Source organism: Ctenopharyngodon idella, chromosome 2, assembly GCF_019924925.1.
Source record: "Ctenopharyngodon idella isolate HZGC_01 chromosome 2, HZGC01, whole genome shotgun sequence".
Lineage (NCBI taxonomy): Eukaryota > Metazoa > Chordata > Actinopteri > Cypriniformes > Xenocyprididae > Ctenopharyngodon > Ctenopharyngodon idella.
Window position 1 is genome coordinate 26,227,412 of NC_067221.1, and position 24,010 is coordinate 26,251,421.

At 40.4% G+C, this 24,010-nt stretch overlaps 2 protein-coding genes across 8 annotated transcripts in view; both read left to right on the forward strand.

Moving 5' to 3' along the window:
• The window catches only part of LOC127503500 (uncharacterized protein K02A2.6-like), a 362,965-nt gene that overhangs the window by 333,940 nt on the left and 5,015 nt on the right, over positions 1–24,010 (forward strand). Inside the window, exon 2 of one of the 2 annotated variants that reach the window (XM_051877432.1) lies at positions 114–24,010. This exon is cut by the window's right edge and continues 5,015 nt beyond it. In XM_051877432.1, coding sequence (XP_051733392.1) covers positions 5,261–6,643 — 1,383 coding nt within the window. In that variant the 5' untranslated portion in view covers positions 114–5,260 and the 3' untranslated portion in view covers positions 6,644–24,010. The other variant, XM_051877440.1, reaches the window with a different exon arrangement.
• Positions 1–24,010, forward strand: part of dis3l2 (DIS3 like 3'-5' exoribonuclease 2) — a 132,679-nt gene that overhangs the window by 45,084 nt on the left and 63,585 nt on the right. The window lies entirely within an intron of this gene.

A 24,010-nucleotide genomic window follows, 5' to 3' on the forward strand; every position in this document is an offset into this window, starting at 1 on the left:
GTGTTATAGGAAGTGTTCCCGGTTCCGGCTGACCTAATTTATGCAGCCTAATAATCCTTTAACGGATTTGAAAATATAAATTGGTAATGTGTTATGTGTTATGTGTATGCCAGGTTAAAGAGATGCGTTTTTAGTCTAGATTTAAACTGACAGAGTGTGTCTGCTTCCCGAACAATGCTAGGAAGATTGTCCGCGGTCCGAGCCCAGGTGCGATTATTCCCGGTGCCCCCTGCAGCGTTGGTCTGGTTTCACACTCAAATTGATTCTATCGAACCCTGGTGCATTTGCGTTCATCTTACTTCATCACAGACGTGCACGGCGCATGATAGAAAACAGAACTCGGGTCAATAAATTGTTTATTAATTTGGTGCTATTATGTGCAGCAGAGTAAACAACACTTGTGTTTACTGTATGTGCGTAATATGCCGTTCATTTGCCACTCTGATGAACGCATGCGCAGGTTACTTTACTTTCTGAACAAGTGCGCACCCGAGTCCGTGTTGCTTTCATATTCACATGAACCACGGCACAGTTTGAGTGCAACCGAACTCAGACCACCCGGGTTTACATGACAGCTTTCACATTAACGATTTTTCATGCAAACCGTGCCCCGTTTTGAACTAAACTGCCAGTGTGAAAGCACCCTAAATGTGGTGTATTCAAATGACTCTGACATAGTTCTTTTATGTTTACCCGTTTTAAATGCCTATTGCCCGCCGTGCACAGTTGGCCTGAAGCCACCGGGTTGGTGGTGCCACCGGGCTTGGGTTCATCATCGCTGCTTGCAGCTATATTTGTGTTATGTATTTAGTGTTAGAAACTGGGTTATCCTGCTGTTGTTGTCTTATGCTTTAGATGGTGCTGTGTGATGGCATATACCCCTCTCATAAAAAGTAAAAAGTTGAGTTGTAAGTGCACTCAGCCTCCATCGAGTTATTGCTATATATAAGTTTCATAAAATATAGTGATTTTCGGATAGACACAACAAAAGTGGTGACGAGGAGTGGAAATATTGACTTTAACCTTGTACTGGTGCAGACTGATATCAACCAGCATACTTTTCTGTCGAAAATGAGTGAACATATTTGCTGAAGACGTCAACACAATCACGCAGTGGCATAATCAACATCATTCACGCACAGAATGGCGACTATCAGGCATATTGATGCTTTTGACGAGGCCATCGAGCAGTGGACAACATATATTGAACGGTTTGATCACTTCACAAAGGCGAATGATATCGACGAGGAAAAACGAGTACCAATGTTGTTAAGTGTTATGGGCACTAAAACGTACGGTCTTCTGCGTACCTTGGTTGCACCTGCTAAACCAGGAGAAAAGACGTGTCAGCAAGGGGAGAACGTTTCACAGTACGTAGCAGTTTTAAAACAACTCTCTGAACATTGTGACTTCGGTACACACTTGGAAGATGCCCTAAGAGATAGATTTGTTTGTGGATTAAACAACGAGGCAATACAAAAACGACTTCTCACGGAGTCTGCACTTACTTTTCACAAAGCGGTGGAGATCGCTCTTGCCGCAGAAACTGTTGCCCGCGAAGCGAAGCAGCTCAGCAGTTCCCTTAAGGTGAATGCATTGCATGTTTCCTCACCCAAACAGCAACGCAACTGTAAGAGGTGCGGGAAAACGAACCACACGGAAGAGGACTGCTGGTACAAGGATCAAGCCTGCCATTCATGTGGAAAGAAAGGCCACATCGGACGAGTGTGCAGAAATAAACAGAACTTTGAGAGAGAAAGAAAGTGCCAGAGTAAGTTTAAGCCATGTAAACGATGTGGTAAAGACGATAAGAGACGAGTGCATCATCTGGACACTGGAGGAAACCAAAGTGGTGAGTCCAGTGCAGACACCGAGAAGGAAGTGTCACTGTATATGGTAACTAGAAGTGAACAACTGGCACACATCTGTATAACTCCAGAAATTGAAAGGAAAATGATTGAGATGGAATTGGATACAGGCGCTGCAGTATCGTTAATTTCAAAAGAAAAATATGACAGTAACTTGCTGTAGTGATTTTGGATTAGCCTCACATGAGGGCACACAAATGTAGTAGTATGTATGTAGTATGTATTTATGGTCTTAAATATTAATATTAATATTTTGTATTAATATTAATATTGAGTCAGATGATTCCTTCCAATGTTTCGGGGCACCAGTCAGGATTCTCACCTTTACAATAAAGAACAATCATGAAAGATTGTTGACTGAATTAGAATTTTATAAATTGGAGGCAGTTTATCATCTGACCAATCTGAATGATTTAGTGAGATTCGGGTGAGCTTGTAGAGCCTCTAATTATCAGCACAAGAATGACACAGTTTGCAATAAAATGAATTTATTAACAGAAAGATATACAAGAGTAAAATATCACACTCACTAAATACTACAAAGGAAAATGACTAAACTACCAAGAAAATTGAATAAATAATCAAACAGAAACTACAAACTACAACACAAATGGATTTTAACAAAACTGAATGCCAGGTAGATGAGCAATGGATTGGACGAAGCAATGAATGGGTAATTAGCAGTCTATGAGGGAGTCAATTGTGGTCTTTCTGGATGCTGGTATTAAAAATAGTAAATAAGCATTTACTATGAATACAGATAACGTCTAATGTATCTATGTCTAATGCCAAGGCCTTTGGAAAAGGTTTGGTTAGCTTATATTTACATTTCACTTGGTAATATCCTTGGTATCCTTCCGTGTGCAGTGGGAGACTGGATTGCTTTCCAACAGCTACAGAGCTTCACTGAGTGCTGGAGGTCTTTGCGTAATCCAGAGAACTGTAGGTCAGATGGTGGTCGGTCCCTAGGATCTTCTGTAGGTTGGAGGTACTTGAGTTATGCAGATCGGGAAGGGGATTACAAATCCCCACCTTTCCTGATGTGGTGATGTGATTGGGTCACAGCATTCCAGGTGTCTGTCCCTTAACACGCCCACCTTTCATTCTGTGAAACTTGTTGTATTGTCCCAAAATACACGGTTAAATAAAACAATGTCTTTAGGACCTTGGAAATGCTTTATTTCTTTTTCAAACCTTTCTCAAAGTTCTTGTAGCAGTGTTCTGAACTCGTAGAGTCCAAACTTGAAGTGAATTGGTTGAGGTATCACACTTCAGTGGGTGCAGTTGCATTGGCTTTTATTCCAGGTGTGGTTTCCACTGTGTGTGCACAGTTTCCTGGATGAGTAAAAGGATGTATAGGGCATGTTCCTTACAGTATTCCTGTCCATTTTTGGTGATTTCAAACCAATATGTTTAGAAAATGTCTTTCTTTCTGAGCATTTCTTTGTTCTTGTTGTGCTCTAGCCACAACCAGTTTGGCAGCCCTAGGAGTCCATGGTCATTCACACCTTGAACTCAGGCATGGAGGGCTGAGGTGAACAAAGGCAGCTCGTGATGAGATTAGCCTATCATCAATGGGTTGTTGATGTCATATTTCCTGTCCTCCACCTTTGGCAGTTCTGATTACAATAGTCATTTAGTTGAGGCCGTTAAGGGCGTTGAGGGTCCTATCAAACTCTTTTGTATTAATCAAAGTGGGACAAAGGGATGTCTGTTGTGAAGCTCTGGTGCCAATAGTCTGCTGTTCACTACATTGCAGCATATTCCGCTGCAGCCGACTGACATAATCTTAAAAACATACACGGGTGAAGCACTAGCGCCAGTAGGGGTCATCAGTGTAGCGGTGAAGTTGAACAATCAGTCGACACGATTGCCACTGTATGTTGTTAACAGTGATGCACCACCATTATTTGGTAGAGAATGGCTGAGAGCTATAAAACTAAATTGGCAAGACATAAAAACAGTCAGGCATCGAGTCACAGACACGATTGATACTGTGTTAAAATAGCACTCCCAAGTCTTCGGGAAAGAACTAGGCACCATGAAAGGAATTGAGGCTAAAATTACACTAAAGCCAGACCATACTCCAAAATTCTACCAGCCACGGGTCGTACCTTACGCTACTCGACCAAAAGTAGAGACCGAATTGATTCGTTTAACAGAGTTGGGAGTGATTTCACCAATACAGTATAGTGAGTGGGCCACACCCGTGGTACCAGTTATTAAAAAAGATGGCTCAGAGAGACTGTGTGGTGATTTTTAAAGTGACACTCAACCTAGCCATTTGTGTGGATCACAACCCAATCCCACGCATCGAAGATCTCTTTGCATCTCTGGCTGGTGGTAAATTATTCGGTAAGCTGGACTTGTCAAGTGCTTACTTGAAGATGCCAGTGGCACAGGAGTCAAGAAAATTACTCGCAATATCCACTCAAAAAGGGCTATTTTGCTATAACCGTTTGCCCTTTGGGATCGCCCCCTGCATTATTTCAGAAAGCAATGGATCAAGTTCTCTTGGGGATTCCAAACACTCACTGCTATCTAGATGACATACTGATAACAGGATGAGATGATGTGGAAAACCTCAAGACAGTAGACCAAATACACAGTAGACCAAATACTCACTAGACTGGAGAAATATGGTCTGAAATTGCAGCGTGAAAAATGTGAATTTTTCAGACAGTCACTGGAGTATATGGGTCACTACATCAACGCAGCTGGATTACACAAATCACCAGAAAAGATCAAAGCAATTAAGGAAGCACCTGCACCAACCAACGTAAGTCAATTACGCTCTTTTCTTGGGATGATCAACTACTATGGCCATTTCATTCCAAATTTGGCATCTGTCCTGAACCCACTTAATAATCTTTTATGTAAAGACAAGAAATGGTACTGGAGCGCAGCCTGTGAAAAATCATTTCAGAAAGCGAAAGATCATCTTACCTTGCCAGCTGTACTCACACACTATGATTCAGAGCTACCAATTCGTCTCGCTTGTGATGCTTCCCCATATGGGGTGGGGGCGGTGATATCACATGTCTTTCAAGATGGGGAGGACAAGCCGATTGCTTTCGCGTCCCAGACACTCAGTAAGGCGGAACAAAATTACGCTCAGATTGAACGGGAAGCCCTGAGTATAACTTTTGGAATTCGCAAATTCCATCAGTACTTATACGGAAGACGGTTTACCCTCCTTACAGATCATCAACCTCTAACTGCTATTCTTAGTCCCAACAAGAGCATTCCACACATGGCAGCAGCCAGAATGCAACGATGGGCTTTGCTGTTAGCCGCCCATGATTATGTCCTTGAGTATAAGAAAGCAGCTTTACATGCCAATGCAGACGGACTGTCGCGGCTGCCATTAACCAGTGACACACACTGAGAAAATGGACACTGTGGATGTGTTCTATGCTGCCCAGGTAGCCACCCTGCCTGTCAGTAGTGCTGAAATTAGACGTGACACCCTAACTTTGTCACCTGTGCTGGACATGGTTTCAACTGGATGGTTCCGAAAATCTAAAGAGGTACCCACAGACTTACTACCCTTTGTGACGCGTCGCCATGAGCTCACAGTCATTCAAGGATGTTTAATGTGGGGGAATCGTGTCGTTGTACCTGCAAAACTCCGCTACCGAGTGTTAGCTGATCTGCATATGAGCCATCCTAGGGTGGTAAGGATGAAACATCTGGCCCGCAGCTATGTTTGGTGGCCAGGTATTGATGGACAGATCGAGTCTCAGTTCAAATCATGCCAGTCTTGTCAGCGGATCCAAAATGCCCCCTGTCCTGCACCACTTCACCCATGGATTTGGCCAGCTCATTATTGGGAAAGGATACATGTGGATTTTGCCGGTCCCTTTGAAGGCCATATGTACTTGATTGTACTTAATACGCACTCCAAATGGCTTGAAGTTTCCATTATGGACAGTACTACCACAAGCAAAACCATTCAGGTCTTACGAGGACTTTTCAGTCATTATGGTGTCCCTAATATCATTGTCAGTGACAACGGCCCACAGTTTTGTGCTGAGGAGTTTTCACTTTTCCTGAAGGCAAATGGGGTGCAACATATCCGCTCTGCGCCCTATCACCCCTCTAGTAATGGGCAAGCTGAACGTTTTGTCCAAACAATCAAACACGATCTAAAAGCTTCCAGAGGATCAGCTCCAATCCAACAGAGACTTGATGGATTCCTGTTAACATACAGAAACACTCCACATGCTACTACTAAAGAGCCACCTGCAATGCTATTTCTCAATCGCAAGCTAAGAACTCAGCTGGATCTTCTAAAACCTAATCTCGCCAAAATCATGAGACAGTCCCAGGATGTTCAGCAGTTACGACACCAAGAACACTCTAAGTTGAGAGAATTTCGTGCTGGAGACTTCGTCCTGGTTCGTGACTACAGAAAAAGGGACAAATGGATACCTGGAGTGGTGATGTCTAGAACGGGACCTGTCTCCTACATCGTCACTGTGGGTGGGGCTGGAACCTGGAAACGTCATGTAGATCAACTACTGAAGCAAGGGACTCAATCCTCTGAAATGCAGATGGAACCAGAAATTCCTGTTTGTTCTGATAATTCCCAGGCACATCCGCTTCAGGAGAATGCCGGGGAAAAGGCCGACAATCTTGTGGATGTGATAACTGACAAATTAGGGACTGGCAACATTGACAAATCACTTTCCGGAACTGTACAAACGAGAGAGGCTATTAAGCATTATCCTACCCGTCTTACTAAGCCAGCTGACCATTATCAAGCATCCTAAAGTGTGCCTGTTAGAGGAATAAATTCATATGTAGTAGTTTGAGTAAGACATGCTTGCTAAACTGTGGTTAAATTTGAAATCAAGAAAAGAAATACTCCCTTGTTGTGTATGATCACTTTTGATTTAAGTTGGGAGGAAATGTTATGTATTTAGTGTTAGAAACTGGGTTATACTGCAGTTGTTGTCTTATGCTTTAGATGGCGCTGTGTGATGGTGTATACCCCTCTCATAAAAAGTAAAAAAATTGAGTTGTAAGTGCACTCGGCCTCCATCGAGTTATTGCTATCTATAGCTTCATAAAATATAGTGATTTTCGGATAGACACAACAATTTGCATTTTAGAATTATTAGGGCCCAAGCCACTAAGGCGCAGGGCATTATTGTTTTTCTAAGGAGAATTATTTTTTTTTCCACCAGCCGGGGCTTTTTGGAGGCCTTAACGTGCTCAAAAACTCTTGAAAATTGGCACACATTGGAATCTGCGGCCATTAGGACGACGCAGAGGCTGGGACCCAGGCGTGGCACAGGGGCTCTACGGCGCCCTCTTGAATGGGGTCCGAAAACTTGGTCCGTATATCAAACACGCTTGCATGTATTAGTATGAAACGGTACACATATAGACCTCATCGGGCCTAACAACTTTCGTGCCCTAAGTTATACGCCAGCTCAACAGGAAGTCAGCTATTATGGGTTGTTTGAAAAACGCATGCTCTGGAATTTGATATACTCCTCCTAGGCGATTAATCCGATCACCACCAAACTTGGTCAGCATGAAGTCAAGATATTGAGGATGTAAAATTGCCAGCGAATTTTTGATATCTCGAACGGTTTGACTGTGGCGAGGCAACGAATTTATGGCAAGAAAAGGGAAATGTGTTATAACTTTTTCATACATAGCCTGATTTTGATGAAACTTCAGCTGTGTGTTCATTGAAGGAGGTTGATGTGACTATTGTGAGTCAAAGTTATAGCACCACCAACTGGCAACAGGAAGTGTGACCATTTCAAAATGCTTTGAGATCACCCTCTTATTTTTACCCGATTTGCTTCAAACTTCATCAGAATAATGTCAAAACATGGCGAATGTAGACCTTTGAAAAGAATCGTAACACTGTTGCCATGGCAATGCATCAAACTTTAATATTCGTTTTGGATGGTTTTGAGACTCTTAGCATGCTTCAAATTGCATGAAACTCGAGGAGTCACATGACGTGTTAATGGCGGTGCAGCTTTGAAAAGGCGCTCTCCACACCACTTGCATATTTTTAGGTCTTTGAAGGACAACTAAATGCGAAATTACATGAAATCATCGAAAATGTCGACCCAGACCACACTTGCTCATACTCGGGACGATGCAAACTCTCCAATTAAGAAGAGATTTAAGGAGTCCTCCGCTATCTCCCGAGCTGAGCTGGATGGCGCCATTTTGGCCAGAGTGAAACAAGCCTTGAGCGAGCAACAGATTGATTTGGACAGAATTGTTACTGCCGCTGTCAAATCTGCCATAGATGAAGTACTGATGCCTCAGATTTCAGATTTGAAGCGTGAAATTGAAAACACCAACAAATCAGTTACTGCCGTAACTGGACAAATCGAGCAAGTGGAAAAATCGGTATGTCTGCTTCAATCCAGATGGGATTCCACCCAAGCTGCCGTTCGTAAGGACAGGGATCAGATCAGCGATCTGAAATCCAAACTTGACGATCTCACATTAAAGATTGCTGACATGGAAGATCGCAGCAGAAGATCCAATGTGTGGTTAGTCGGCCTCAAAGAATGTGCTGAGGGAGATGATTGCATCGCCTTTTTAAAGGCGAATCTGCCCAAATGGATACCCTCCATTGCGAACAGAGAAATCAGAATCGAACGTGCACGTCGCATCTACTCAGACAAGCCGTCTAACCGCCCCGTACGGTTATATTCAAACTGTTGGACTACACCGATAGACAAGCTATCCTCAAAGGGGCGAGGGCCATATACCCGGTCGAATACGGCAGCGAAATTCTTAATTTCTTCCTGGATTACAGCGCAGACACTACTAAGAAAAGGAAGGCTTTCACTGCAGTGCGGAAGAAGATGGATACTCTCGGAATTCAGTCGTTTCTCCTCTTCCCTGCCACACTCAAGGTTATTCATGCAGGGAGACAAAACCTCTTTCGATCACCATTGGAGGCTGAGCAGTATCTTCTATCTTCACGGCCTGGGCACGACATCATTGCACCTGTGGGACTGCCTCCTCAACCGGACCGCTGTGCTGATATGGATACGGAGCAATCTGTTACTGAGTAGAGATAAATAATCTATACAGCGAGTGCACTGTATATGCTGTTGTAGGCCGTTTATTTTATATTATTTTTATTTTTTATTTACTTTTTTATTTTTTATTTTTCTCTGGCCACAAAATGTTGCTACAGAGGTAGGTCCCCCTTTATTTTATATTTTCTTAAGCTGTTAAACCCCTGAGCAGGGGTGATTTTATTTATTTATTTATTTATTTATTTTTATTTTTATTTATTTTATTTTATTTTTTTAATAATTTTTATTATAATCATAAATCCTTCCCCACTCTAGCTAATAATTTCTATTCAGTAGTGGTTGGGATCACACCGCAGTTGAGCAGTCACGGCTCTTGTAATTTCTAGTTTTACATTAGCCAGAGGGTTTCAAATATCCTCGCGGCTTGCAAAGTGTATGTTCATAGTTTGGTTTATGTTCATTTGTGTTCTGTTCGTGGCGGCAACTGTCTTAAATGTATAATTTCCTTTAAGTGGTTTTCGAGGTCTGGGCTTTTCTACGCTCTTTTTTCTTTCTATCTGTACACATGTCTACTCTTAACATTTTAAGTTTGGAATGTGCGGGGGTTAAACTCACCGGTAAAACGCACTCGTTGCTTGGAATTTTTGCGACGGAAAGATGTATCTATTGCGCTGCTCCAAGAAACACATTTAAAAGATGAAGACGTTCACCGCTTTCAAAATAAAACTTACAAGATATTAGCATGTTCGTGTGCTCTTAATAAATCTAAGGGTGTCTTAATTCTACATAAGAGATCATTAAATTTGTCTGTGAAAAGACGGGAAAAGATGATTGTGGTCGGTTCATATATGCAGCCATTAGAATTAATCATACCAAAGTCCTCTTAACATCTATGTATGCACCGAACGTATGTGACCACCAATTTATGGACAAAATTTCTGGAACCTTGACTAAGTTTAACGACTATCACATTATTCTAGGTGCAGATTTCAATGCCTGTGTCCACCCAGAGTTAGATCGCTCCTCCGCTGACCCCAATGTGGCAATGCCGTCTTCAGTAGCCCTTAATTTAATTGCAGAGCTTAATCTAGCAAACCCATGGCATATTAAAAATGGTAATGCTAAAGCATATACATTTTATTCCACCCGTCACAAGTCATTTTCTAGGATTGATTATATTCTGGTTGATCCCCCTTTGGTCCAACACATAAGTACTATTGATATTTTGCCTATTTTGATATCGGATCATTCACCAGTTACTTGTAATATTACTATAGCTGTCAAATTTCCTAAAGTCAATAGATGGCGCTTTAATAATATGCTATTGTATGACACCTCCTTCTTAGATCAACTTAGACAAGAACTAATTATTTTTCTGGAGATTAATTCTCAGTGTCATAATCCACAGGTGTTGTGGGAAGTTACAAAATGTTTTTTAAGGGGTAAGTGCATTTCATACTTTTCCAAAGTTAAGGCCTCTAGGAATAAACAGTTTGAGGAGCTGGAAAATAAAATCCATGATCTAGAATGCCAATTGGCCCATGCTTTTTCTGACAAGCTTAATCAGGAGCTCTCTTTATTGAAAGTAGAATATACTTCTCTATTTATATCTAAAGCTGAATTTATCATTCACAGAACTAAGCAAAAATACTATTTTAATGTAGATAGGTCTAGTAGATTGCTTGCATTGAAACTCAAAGAGTGTGAATCTAAAGCCAGCATTCACGTAATCAAAACTAGCTCTGGTGAAATTACTACAGACTCTAAAGTTGTTAATGATGAGTTTAAATTATTTTATTCTATGTTGTATTTGTCTGAGGTTTCCCTTGACAGAGGAAAATGTTGTGATTTTTCTCAGTGGTTTGAATCTTCCCACTTTATCAATTTCTGCTCAAGAATCCCTAGATGCACCCCTAACACTGGAGGAACTCCACAGCGCGGCTAAAATGTTACAGAAAGGTAAATCACTTGGCCCTGATGGAATTCCTCGGAACTCTACCTAACTATCTGGGACATTGTTGGTCCCTTAATTCTGAAGTCCATGATTTATGCCATTGATCATGGCACACTTCACAGAGACCAAAATGTAGCCCTCATTACTCTGTTGCTTAAAAAGGATAAAGATCCATTAAGTTGCTCTAGTTATCACCCAATTTCTTTGATTTCAGCCGACGTGAAGATCCTAGCTAAAGCATTGGTTTTACGATTGGAACCATACATTGACAATCTGATCCATTATGACCAGACCGGCTTTTTGAAGGGCCGCCTAGCGTCGGATAATATGCGCCGACTGTTACACATTATCGACCATGCTCGCACTAGCAATGTTACTTCTGCCATTTTCTCTTTGGATGCTCTCAAAGCGTTTGACAGACTTGAATGGGACTATTTATGGGCTGTTCTGGAGCGATTTGGATTTGGCCCTAAATTCTTAAATATTATACAACTGTTATATAAATGTCCTACTGCCTCTGTAATGACAGGCTCCTGTCAATCACAACCTTTTCCACTCCAAAGGGGTTGCCGGCAAAGTTGTCCCTTATCACCACTTTTATTTGCACTTTCACTAGAGCCTCTTGCACAGGCCCTTAGACAAAGCCAAATAATTTCACCTATAACTATTAATAACTCCCATCATCACATCTCATTGTATGCTGATGATATTATGCTTTATCTTTCAGATTTAAGTACTTCCCTACCAGAGGTTTGCGATTATTCAATACCTTCAGCACTATGTCTGGATATAAAATAAATTGGGATAAGTCATTCTTAATGGCACTTAATAGTATTACTAAAGCAATGTCTCTTCCGAATGGTCTTACCTTTGCTAACTCATGTACTTATCTTGGTATCAAAATTGTTGATTCTTTGTCTAGGACTGTTCAGACGAATTCTTATGAAATCGGTCAGAAACTTAAGCGGGATATACAAAGGTGGGATAACTTAAAAATGTCAATGCAAGCTAGAATTAGTACGGTTAAAATGAATATCTTACCTAGAGTAAACTTTTTATTGTCCATGCTCCCGTGTTTTCCTCCCCCTAAATTCATCAAAGAAATGAATTCATTAATCTCCAAATTTATCTGGGGCAGTAAGCGTCCTAGAGTCAGTTTTTCAGTATTGCAGTGTGCAAAATCGCACGGCGGTCTTGCTCTTCCTAACTTAATGCTTTACCACCTTGCTTTCCAAATTAGGGTCATGCGTGTCTGGTTGGACATTCACTCCAAAGTAGCTTGGAGGAGTATTGAATCTGACTGTTCTCCCTCATAGGCTTCAAGATCTGCCTTTTACTGGTATAGGCTCAAGAAGTCTTCATCAGAAACATTGGAAACATTATTTCAACTACTTTAAAAGCCTGGTTTAATGCAGAAAAGATTACAGGTCATTTAAAAAAAATTTCACGTCAGTCTCCTCTCTGGAACAATACCCGCCTGTTATCTGGTGGTCAACCTTTCAGTTACCCTCCCTGGTCTTTAAAAGGGGTACTCACATTTGGTGATATATTCAATGGCAGCAGACTGCGCACATTTCAGGATATTCAAACAGACTACTCCTTGCCAGGCACCTCCTTTTTTATGTATTTGACGTTAAGGTCTGCAATGAAAGCGTATGGTGTGCCTTGGAACTCTATCTTAGATGATCACCCATTGTTAAAGTGGATAAAACACACTGGAAACTTTCAGGGCACAGTGTCCTTGATCTACAAGCAACTACTTGAATGTTCATATAAACCCTTGAAGATACTAGCTGTATGGGAGAGAGAACTCTCCTGGTTGGGTTACAGTCCTGATTGGAATAGAGTCTGGTTAAATCTCTGCCTCACCTCCAAAAGCCCCTCGCACATTCTTATTCATTTCAAAACTGTACACAAAATGTATTGTACCCCATATAAGCGATACTTGATGAAACTCTCATCCAATCCTAATTGTAGTCTGTGTAATAACAACTCTAAAGGTACTTTTTTGCATGTGTTTTGGGATTGTTTGGTCATATCCAATTTCTGGAAACATGTAGTTCAGGTGCTAAAAAACATCACAAAGTTGCAGTTTGATCTTGATCCCCGTCTTATGTTGTTAAATGATGATTCTTCTTATAAGTTTACATTAGTTCAGAGAAGACTGTTAATGTCTGGCTTCACTGCTGCTAAAAAAACAATTTTACAGCAATGGTTTACACCTGACATGGACCTTAAAAGATTCTGGCTGCTTTCTTTTCATAATATTGTTTGCTTAGAATGCAGCACTGCAAGGATTAATGGGGCTAGAATACATACTGTTACCTATTGGAGTAAAACAGCCCAAGCCTTAAAAGAATTGTTTTAAACTGAAGATGCACTATTCTATGTTATAATTTGCTGCCATGGTTTATTTGTATGTTCGTTTTACATTACCCTAAAGTATTGTTTACTGTATTTATATCCTTTTATTTTATCAGTATTTTTGCTGCTATTCTAGCTTTGTTTTGCTTTTTTTTGTTTTTTTTGTTTTTTTGTTTTTTTGTTATTATTTCAAATAAAAAATTATAATCACAAAAAAAAAAAAAAAACCGCATGAAACTCAACACACACACACTAGCGATGTTGTCCAGTAGACATGGGCAAAACCGTAGAAACGGGCGGGGAGGTGGGCCTCTATAGCACCACCTTTTGACAAAAGTGGGGGGGTTAGTTTTACCTACAGTCACCAAACTCGGTACATATATTGCTCTCATTAAACCAGACAACTTTCTAATTTACAGTCATTAGCTCAGACCAACAGGAGGTCAGCTATTTTGGTTTGAACGTGGATATTTTGGATATTCGTGGATATATCATGCTCTCAATTTTTATGTACTCCTCTTAGGGGCTTCATGCAATCACCACCAAACTTTCTGAACATGATGACAAAACACTGAAGGTGTTAAATTGCGAACGATTATAGGATATCTTGAATGGTGTTGCCATGGCAAGGGTTTAAAGTAAGAACAAAAAGGGAAACAGGAAAAGTCTCATATTTACCAACCACTGAATTATACATTCTTTATTTCAATATATAATAGTACAAATATTATAAATAACACATTTTAATTTATTTTTTAAATTCAAGAAGTATGTGTAAGTTAAAATTAGGCAGATAACTGCTCTTTGGTTACAATAATTCAAATAATATTCAAATGTCATATATAGAATAAGCACTAGAGGGCAGCATATACCTATTTTTATTCAGGGTTGAGAAACCTTAACAGTTTTGACAACACTTTTTGTTAAACACTGCTTTAGGTATAATTATATTTAGTGGGTATTCTATTTGGATGCATATATTTAGACTATCAAAGACTCATTTCTGTCACAGGGTAGATTTCTTCTGAGGCAACTTACTGATAAAACAGTCTCTCTCTCTCTCTCTCTCTCTCTCTCTCTCTCTCTCTCTCTCTCTCTCTGTGTCTCTCTCTTTCTCTGTGTGTGTGTGTGTCTCTCTCTCTCTCTCTCTCTCTCTCTGTGTGTGTGTGTGTGTTTTACAGTCTTGCAGGTTTAACCCTTTCATTGCTGTGTCCTTTTGTCTGCATTATAGGATAGGAAATCTCTTAGCCCGTCTCTTCTATAAATTTGTATAGCAAAATAAAGGCATACAAGTTCATTTGTAGTTCACTGACTATAGTTTTATATAATTAGTTTAATAATTTGGTTAATAAAAGACCTTAAGATAAATTCATGTGAACGTATAACATTTTTAACTGCTAATGATAACTTTGCTATAAATGTATAGATTTATAGAGTATAGATTTTATTCTTATTGTTTAACATATTATTGAATAATCTGACTCAACTAACTGGTCAGTCTCCAACTGGTTCTTAAATCTCACTCTGCCTCTGTGAGTGTGGGTGTCAGTGACACTTTTTATGATTTAGAAGAAAATATAAAAAACCTTAAGACAAAAACTGGACTTACACTGGACTCAGACTTTTGAGAAAACATTTTGAGCTGCGAAAGATAACTTTGCACTCATTTCAAAGTGACCTATGACATTCTATGACATGACATTCATCTAATTTTAAATGATCTTATGGATGTGGCTGTTGTGGTTTGTGATCATATGGGCACCAGCTGCTGCAGTAAATGTGGTGTGAATTTGACATAGACCTTTTATGTTTAACCATTTTAAATGCCAATTACCCGCTGTGCACAGTTGCCCTGAAGCCACCGGGGTGGCGGTGCCACCGGGCTTGGGCCCATCATCGCTTCTTGCAGCTATATTTAGGGCCCAAGCACTGATGGTGTGAGGACCCTATTGGAATTGCTCCATTTATTATTATTAGGGCCCAAGCCACTAATGGCGCAGGGCCCTCTTGATCCCCTAAGGATTATTATTAGGGCCCAAGCCACTAAGGCGCAGGGGCCTGTTGTTCTCCTAAGGATTATTAGGGCCCAAGCCACTAAGGCGCAGGGCCCTATTGTTTTTCTAAGGATTATTATTATTATTATTATTATTATTATTATTTCTTATTTATTTTTTTTTATTTTATTTATTTATTTTTTCCGTCATCCGGGGCTTTTTGGGGGCCTTAACATGCTCAAAAACTCTTGAAAATTGGCACACACATTGGAATCTGCGGCCATTAGGATGCCGCAGAGGCTGGTATTCGGGCGTGGCAGGGGGGCTCGACAGCGCCCCCTTGAAAGAAGTCCGAAAACTTGGTCCATATATCAAACACGCTTGCACGTATTAGTATGAAACTCGGTACACATATAGACCTCATCGGGCCTAACAACTTTCGTGCTCTAAGTTATACGCCACCCCAACAGGAGGTTGCCTATTACGGATTGTTTGAAAAACGCATGCTCTGGAATTTGATATACTCCTCCTAGGCGATTAATCTGATCACCACCAAACTCAGTCAGCATGAAGTCAAGATATTGAGGATGTGAAATTTCCAGCGGATTTTTGATATCTCAAATGGTTTGGCCGTGACGAGGCAACAAATTTATGGCGAGAAAAGGGAATCAGGAAGTGTGTTATAACTTATGCATACATTGATTGATTTTTATGAAACTTCACCAGTGTGTTCGTTATAGGAGTCTGATCACATGGATGTGACTATTGTGAGTCAAAGTTATAGCACCACCAACTGGCAGCAAGTGTCACTTTCAAAATGCATTGAGTTCACTGTTATTTTTACCTGATTTGTTTCAAACTTCATCAGTGTAATGTCAATACACAGCAGATGTAGACCTGTGACAGGATTTTTGATATTTTAAATATTGTTGCCATGGCAACATGTCAAACTTTAATAATATTCTGAGTGTTTTTGAGGCTCTTAACATGCTTCAAATTGCGTGAAACTCGACACACACATCAATATTGTCAACCAGTAGACATGGACAAAGCCTTAGAAATGGGCGTGGTGGAGGGGCTCAGTAGCGCCACCTTTTGACAAAAGTGAGGTGGTTAATTTAACCTACAGTCACCAAACTCGGTACACATATTGATCTCATTAAGCCGGACAACTTTCTAATTTACAGTCATTAGCTCCGACCAACAGGAAGTCAGCTATTCCGGTTTGAATGTGGATTTTTTTGAAAAAACAGGCTATGAATTTTATACTACTTCTCCTACAGGGTTTATACGATCTACACCAAAATTTTTAACTTGGTGCTAAGACATTGAAGTTGTTAAATTGCAAACAGATGTTGGATATCTCAAACGGTTTGGCCGTGGCGAGGGAACGAATTTATGGCGAGAAAAGGGAAACAGAAAGAGTTATAACTTCTGCATACATTCATTGATTTTGATGAAACTTCGGCTGTGTGTTCATTGTACAAGGCTGATCACATGGATGTGATTATTGTGAGTCAAAGTTATAGCGCCACCAACTGGCAGCAGGAAGTGTGTCACTTTCAGCATGCTTTATGATAACCCTCTTATTTTTACCCGATTTGCTTCAAAGTTCATCAGAATAATGTCAAAACATGGCAGATGTAGACCTTTGAAAAGAATCGTGATATCTCAAGCATTGTTGCCTTGGCAACGCATCAAACTTTAATATTCGTTTTGGATGCTTTTGTGACTCTTAGCGTACTTCAAATTGCATGAAATGTGCCACACACGTCAGGATTGTTAACCAGTAGACAGGATCAAAGCCTTAGAAACAGGTGGGGAGGAGGGGCTCTATAGCGCCACCTTATAGTGCAGTAAATGTGGAGTGAATTTGACATAGTCCTTTGATGTTTAACAGTTTTAAATTCCTATTGCCCGCTGTACACATTTGTCCTGAAGCCACCGGGGTGACGGTGCCACCGGGCTTGGGCCCACCATCCCTGCTTGCAGCTATATTTAGGGCCCAAGCCACTAAGGCGCAGGGCCCTATTGTTTTTCTAAGGATTATTAGGGCCCGAGCACCGATGGTGTGAGGACCCTATTGGAATTGCTCCGTTTATTAGGGGCCAAGCACCTATTGTATCTGTTGGCGTTCTTTTGTTTCGTTTTTTTTTTATTATTAGGGGGCCAAGCACCGAAGGTGCGTAGGCACCTATTGTATCCGTTGGCGTTCTTTTTAACTATTATCATTCTGCTTCTTCTTCTTCCGCTCTGGAAGTCTATGGCAGCTCATAGAACCGTATTGTAAAAAGTTGTGATATTTGGCACACAGTTAGAGGACAGTCTGAACTGTGTCCATAGCAAATTTGGAGTCTCTAACTCAGTCCCTCTAGCGCCACCAGCTGTCCAAAGTTGCGCTCTTGTTAATAACTGTTATGTTATAATGTTAATAATAAAAATTTATGTTAATAACTTTTGAATCGTAAGTGTTAGAAACAAAATTCTTTTTTCCTCTGATTCCTTGGGTCAAGACGAATCGAATGCACCTTATGACGTCATTAAAAAATGTTTCCGCCATTTTGAATTTTCCGAAAAACCTACTTTTTCGAACTCCTCCTAGGGCGTTACTCCGATTTTCACAAAAATTGAACCAGATCATCTTCAGACCATGCCGACAAAAAGTTATGGAATTCAAGTTGATTTCTCAAACTGTTTTCAAAAAAAAAGTGAACGAATTGTACGTGGCGCTTGCGACATAGCGCTTTAACCTATGCAGACCAAACTTGGTACATGTCATTACAAACATGACCTGAGGCAACATGCAGCGTTTCGGTGCAGCGCCACCTACTGGTCCGGACATGAAAAATGGCTATTTTTGCTTATTACTTCCGATAGGTTTGTCCAAAAGGCATAAATTTGGTCTCATTTGATTCGGGGCATCATGCCGAGTCGAATGATGTCCAATTTTACAATATCGGCCATTTTGCCCGTCGGTCATTTTGAATTTTGTGCTAAAATGCTGTATTTTACGAACGCATAAGTGTATCAATACGAAACTCGGTATGGGTCATCAGCCCAATGACCTGAAGGAGCCTGAGAAGTTTCGGACCAGCGCCACCTAGTGGAGATTTTTTTTTTTTTTTATATGCTTATAACTTTTGATCTCGTTGGCTTATTTTCAGAAGAGTCACATTCTTAGACTCCTGAATCCTTGCCGAGTCCAGCGATACCAAACATGATAGGTTTCGGCTAACGGTTTGTGCGGCGTGGTGATTTAGCGCTTAAAATACAATTGCGAATATCTTCGAAACCGTTAGTCCGATCGAGAAGAAATCAGCGTAGGAAACACGAAACCTAAGCTGGTTAACTACATGTCACAGCCCAAATGTCAAAATTTAGATAGGAAGTGGCATAGATTCTGAATAGATTCTGTGGGTCATGCTGAGAACATTGATGTCAATTTTACAATAGTCAGCCAAACTTCCTGTCTGCCATTTTGATTTTCTTTAAAACCTACTTTTTCAAACTGCTCTTAGACCATTCATCCAATTTTCACCAAAATTGAATCGTATCATCTTCAGACCATGTCGAATAAATGTTATAGATTTCGTGTTGATAGACGAAACCGAAACAAGTGTCATTGTCACCTCACTCTGACCATACTACATTAATTTGGTCACAGCGCCACCTATTGGTCGAAAGTGATGAACCAGTAAATCCTTACATTTGACAGTATATATCATTTTTCAGCTATTTTGCTAAAATGATCTTAATAGGTCTTTAATTGCTCACAGCCATGTTTGTTGGCTTCTTGTGCCGTTTTTGTGCTTGGCCCCGTAATTGCTGCTTGCAGCTATATTTGTTAGGGGCCAAGCACCAAAGGTGCTTAGGCAGCTATTGTATCTGTTGGCGTTCTTTTTTTTTTTTATTATTATTATTATTATTAGTATTATTAGGGGCCAAGCACCGAAGGTGCGTAGGCACCTATTGTATCTGTTGGCGTTCTTTTTTTTTTTAATGGTGCTTGCCTCTGGCAAAGCATCATTATTGTTCTCCTGCATACTTCTTCTTCTTCTTCTTCTTCTTCTTCTTCTTCTTCCACTAAAATTTCTGCGCGCTACTCCTCCCGCAGCGTTTGTCATAGACCCATGAATGAGGTGTCAAATTGAATGAGGGCTCATTTGACTCGGGACAGCAAACGGCCAATCACGAATCACCTTCAAGACTTCATAGCCATGCCCTAGCAACCATTTAGAGCACCCTAGCAACCCAAAGCATAGAGGGATATCTTCAAATCTGAATATCATAGAGGCATGGGGGTTGATTTATATCATTCATACTGACCAGCAGCCTTTGGAGTATCATCACTGGCAGCTGCCAAGCCACTCCCTAGCAACCAAACAGAGTACCCTAGCAACCGTTTTGCAAGACCTATATCTCTGCATCAGAACATTGTAGAGACATGGTGGTTGGGTTATATTGGCAAGCAGCCTTTGGTGTATCATCTTTGGCAGCTGCCAAGCCACTCCCTAGCAACCAAACAGAGTACCCTAGCAACCGTTTAGCAAGACCTATATCTCTGCATCAGAGCATCGTAGAGACATGGCGGTTGGCTCTTTTGACTCATGTTAGCAAACTGGACTTCCAACATGCTAAACATGCTAGCAGTGAATAGCTACATGCTAATAGTGATTAGATAAGTGTTAAAGTGGGCTAAGAACATGCTAAGAATTCTATAAAAACACCATAGTAACCATCTGTGACAACTACCAACCACCTAGTAACACCATAGCAACCACCCAGGTTACCATAGCAATTGCCTAGCAACCACCCATAACACCCTAGCAACCGCCTAGCAACACCTTAGCAACTGCCCCAAGTACCTTAGCAACTGCCTAGCAACCACCCAGGTTACCATAGCAACCGCCTAGCAACCACCCAGAACACCCTAGGAACCGCCTAGCAACACCTTAGCAACCACCCCAAGTACCTTAGCAACTGCCTAGCAACACCCTAGCAACCACCCAGGTTACCATAGCAACTGCCTAGCAACCACCCAGGTTACCATAGCAACTGCCTAGCAACCACCCAGAACCCCTTAGCAATTGCCTACAAACACCCTAGCAACCGAGTGCCGAGTTTTGCCACTGCAAGCACCATTTACATTTTCTTCAGGAAATGTACATTCTAGTTATTATTATTCTTCTTCCGCTCTGGAAGTCTATGGCAGCCCATAGAACTGCTTGCGGGAAAGTTATGAAATTTGGCACACAGTTAGAGGACAGTTTTATCTTTGTCCTTAGCAAATTTGGAGTCTCTAACTCAATTCCTCTAGCACCACTAGCTGTCTAAATTTGCACTCATGTTTATGTTAATAACTTTTGAACCGTAAGGGTTAGAAACAAAATTCTTTTTTCCTCTGATTCCGTGCCTCAAGACGAATCAAATGCACCCTATTCCGTCATGAAATTTTTTTCGCCATTTTGAATTTTCTGAAAAACCTACTTTTTCGAACTCCTCCTAGGGCGTTACTCCGATTTTCACAAAAATTGGTACAGATCATCTTCAGACCATGCTTGCAAAAAGTTATTAAAAGCTTTTCGATAGATCCATCTGTTCTCGAAAAAAGGCACAAATGAATTTGACGAAAAGCTTCAGAAATCAGACTTGAGGTTATATCTCCACAACGCTTTATTGTATTCTTACCAAACTTGGTACATGTCATCACAGGCATGACCTGGGGCATCATGCAGCGTTTCGGTGCAGCGCCACCTACTGGTCTGGAGATACGAAAAATGGCTATTTTTGCTTATAACTTCTGATGGGTTTGTCCAAAAATCATAACTTTGGTCTCCTAGGATTCGGGGCATCATGCCGAGTCGAATGATATCCAATTTTCCCATATCGGCCATTTTGGCCGTCAGCCATTTTGAATTTTGTGGTAAAATGCTGTATTTTATGAACACATTTGCATATCATTACGAAACTCGGTATGGGTCATCAGCACAATGACCTGAAGGAGCCTGAGAAGTTTCGGACCAGCGCCAGCTAGTGGAGATTTTTTTTTTCATGTGCTTATAACTTTTGATCTCGTTGGCTTATTTTCAGGGGAGTCACATCCTTAGACTCCTGAATCTTTGCCGAGTCCAGGGATACCAAACATGCTAGATTTCGGCTAACGGTTTGTGCGGCATGGTGATTTAGCGCTTAAAAAACGATTGCGAATATCTTTGAAACTGTTAGTCCGATCGAGACGAAACCACCATAGGAAACACGGAACCTAAGCTGGTTAACTATATGTTTTAGCCCAAATGTCAAAATTTTGATAGAAAGTTGCAAAAAAATCAAAAAGTCGTTCATAGGTCATTTTTTATGATCTCTTACATGTAAATGTCTATAACTCCAAAACGAAATGAGATATTTGCACCAAATTTGATACACACATGTATGGGTCACCATGAGGACACATAAAAAAAATTGGTGGGATTGTGCCTCTTGGTGGTGCTATAATTGAACAAAACATGAAATTTCCATTAACTACAATACAGTATTATGATAAAAAAAAATGCTATATTATACGAATGCATTGATGTACCATTACGAAACTCAGTATGTGTCATCGGCACCATGCTTTGAAGGTTCTCAAATGATTTCGAGACAGCGCCACCTTGTGGTCAAATTTTGTAATAACATTTATTAAAAATGCTAATAGCTTTATGTAAATGTGGCCTATTGTAATGAGACTTGTTTTATTAGATTCCTTGGGTCATGCTGAGAACATTGATGCCAATTTTACAATAGTCAGCCAAACTTCCTGTCCGCCATTATGATTTTCTTTAATACCTACTTTTTCAAACTGCTCTTAGACCATTCATCCAATTTTCACCAAAATCGAATCATATCATCTTCAGACCATGTCGAATAAAAGTTATGTATTTCGTGTTGATAGACTAAACTGTATTCATATACGACAGCGACAAATTAGAGGCTTGATGCCAAAATGACTCTTGAGGCTGTATCTCTGCAATGCTTTGACATATTGACACCAAACTTCGCGACTGTCATTGTCACCTCACTCTGACCATACCGCATGAATTTGGTCACAGCGCCACCTATTGGTGGAAAGTGATAAACCAGTAAATCTTTATTATTGACTGTATTGTTGATTTTTCAACTCTTTTGCCTAAAATGATTTTAATAGGTCTTTAATTGCTCACTGTTGCAGTTGATCTAATGCTCACAGCCATGTTGGCTGGCTTATTATGCCATTTTTGTGCTTGGCCCCGTAATTGCTGCTTGCAGCTATATTTATTATTATTATTCTTCCGCTCTAAAAGTCTATGACAGCCCATAGAACCGCTTGCGGAAAAGTTGTGAAATTTGGCACACAGTTAGAGGACAGTCTGAGCTTTGTCCATAGCAAATTTGGAGTTTGTCCAAAAATCATAAATTTGGTCTTGTTGGATTTGGGGCATCATGCCGAGTCGAATGATATCCAATTTTCCCATATCGGCCATTTTGGCCGTCGGCAATTTTGAATTTTGGTGGCGCTATAATTGAACAAAATATGAAATTTACATTAACTACGATACAGTATTATAATAAAAAAAATGCTATATTATACGAATGCATTGATGTACCATTACGAAACTCAGGATGTGGCATCGGCATCATGCTCTGAAGGTACACAATAGGTTTTGAGACAGCGCCTCCTTGTGGTCAAATTTTATAACGAAATATTTAAAAAATGCTAATTGCTTTATATAAATGTGGCCTATTGTAATGAGACTGGTCTTATTAGATTCTGTGGGTCATGCTGAGAACATTGATGCCAATTTTGCCATAGTCAGCATAACTAAGTCTCCACTACTTTGATTTTCTTTAAAATCACACTTTTTTAAACTCCTCCTAGACCATTGGTCCAATTTTCATCAAAATTGAATCGTATCATCTTCAGACCATGCCGGCAAAAACTTATGGATTTCATGTTCATAGACATAACCTTTTTCCTATACTGCAGCAACGAATTAGAGGCATGATTCCAAAATCACTGTTGAGTCTGTATCTCTGCAATGCTTTGAAATATTGACACCAAACTTTGCAAGTGTCATTGTCACCTCACTCTGACCATACCACATTAATTTGGTCACAGCGCCACCTATTGGTCGAAAGTGATGAACCAGTAAATCCTCATTTTTGATAATTTTTCAGCTCTTTTGCCTAAAATGATCTTAATAGGTCTTTAATTGCTCACTGTTGCAGTTGGTCTGATGCTCACAGCCATGTTGGCTGGCTTATTGTGACGTTTTTGTGCTTGGCCCCCCGTAATTGCTGCTTGCAGCTATATTTATTATTATTATTATTATTATTATTATTCTCCAAAGTGAATCACTTTTTGGAGGGCCTAAACGTGCTCGAAAACTCATGAAACTTTGCACACGCGTCAGAAGTGGTGAAAATTTACATCTGTTATTGGTTTCAGAATTAGGCGTGGCAAAATGGCTTGATAGTGCCACCTAACGAAGTGCCCCTCACGCTACATTTCACGTAGATTTTGAAATTCGGTACACACATTTAACAGCCCAATACCTACAAAAAAGTCTCTTGGAGCAAAATCTGAAACCAAACAGGAAGTCAGATATTTTGAATTAACTTGCCATTTTTTGCCATTTCCAGATGTTGTACTTTAACGAACTCCTCCTAGAGCTTTAATCAGATCAATGTCATATTTGGTCAGTCTAATCTAAAGACCTTTGCGACGTTAAATTGCGAAGATCTTGACTTTTCGCTGAAGGGTGTCTTTGTGGCGGCCTGACA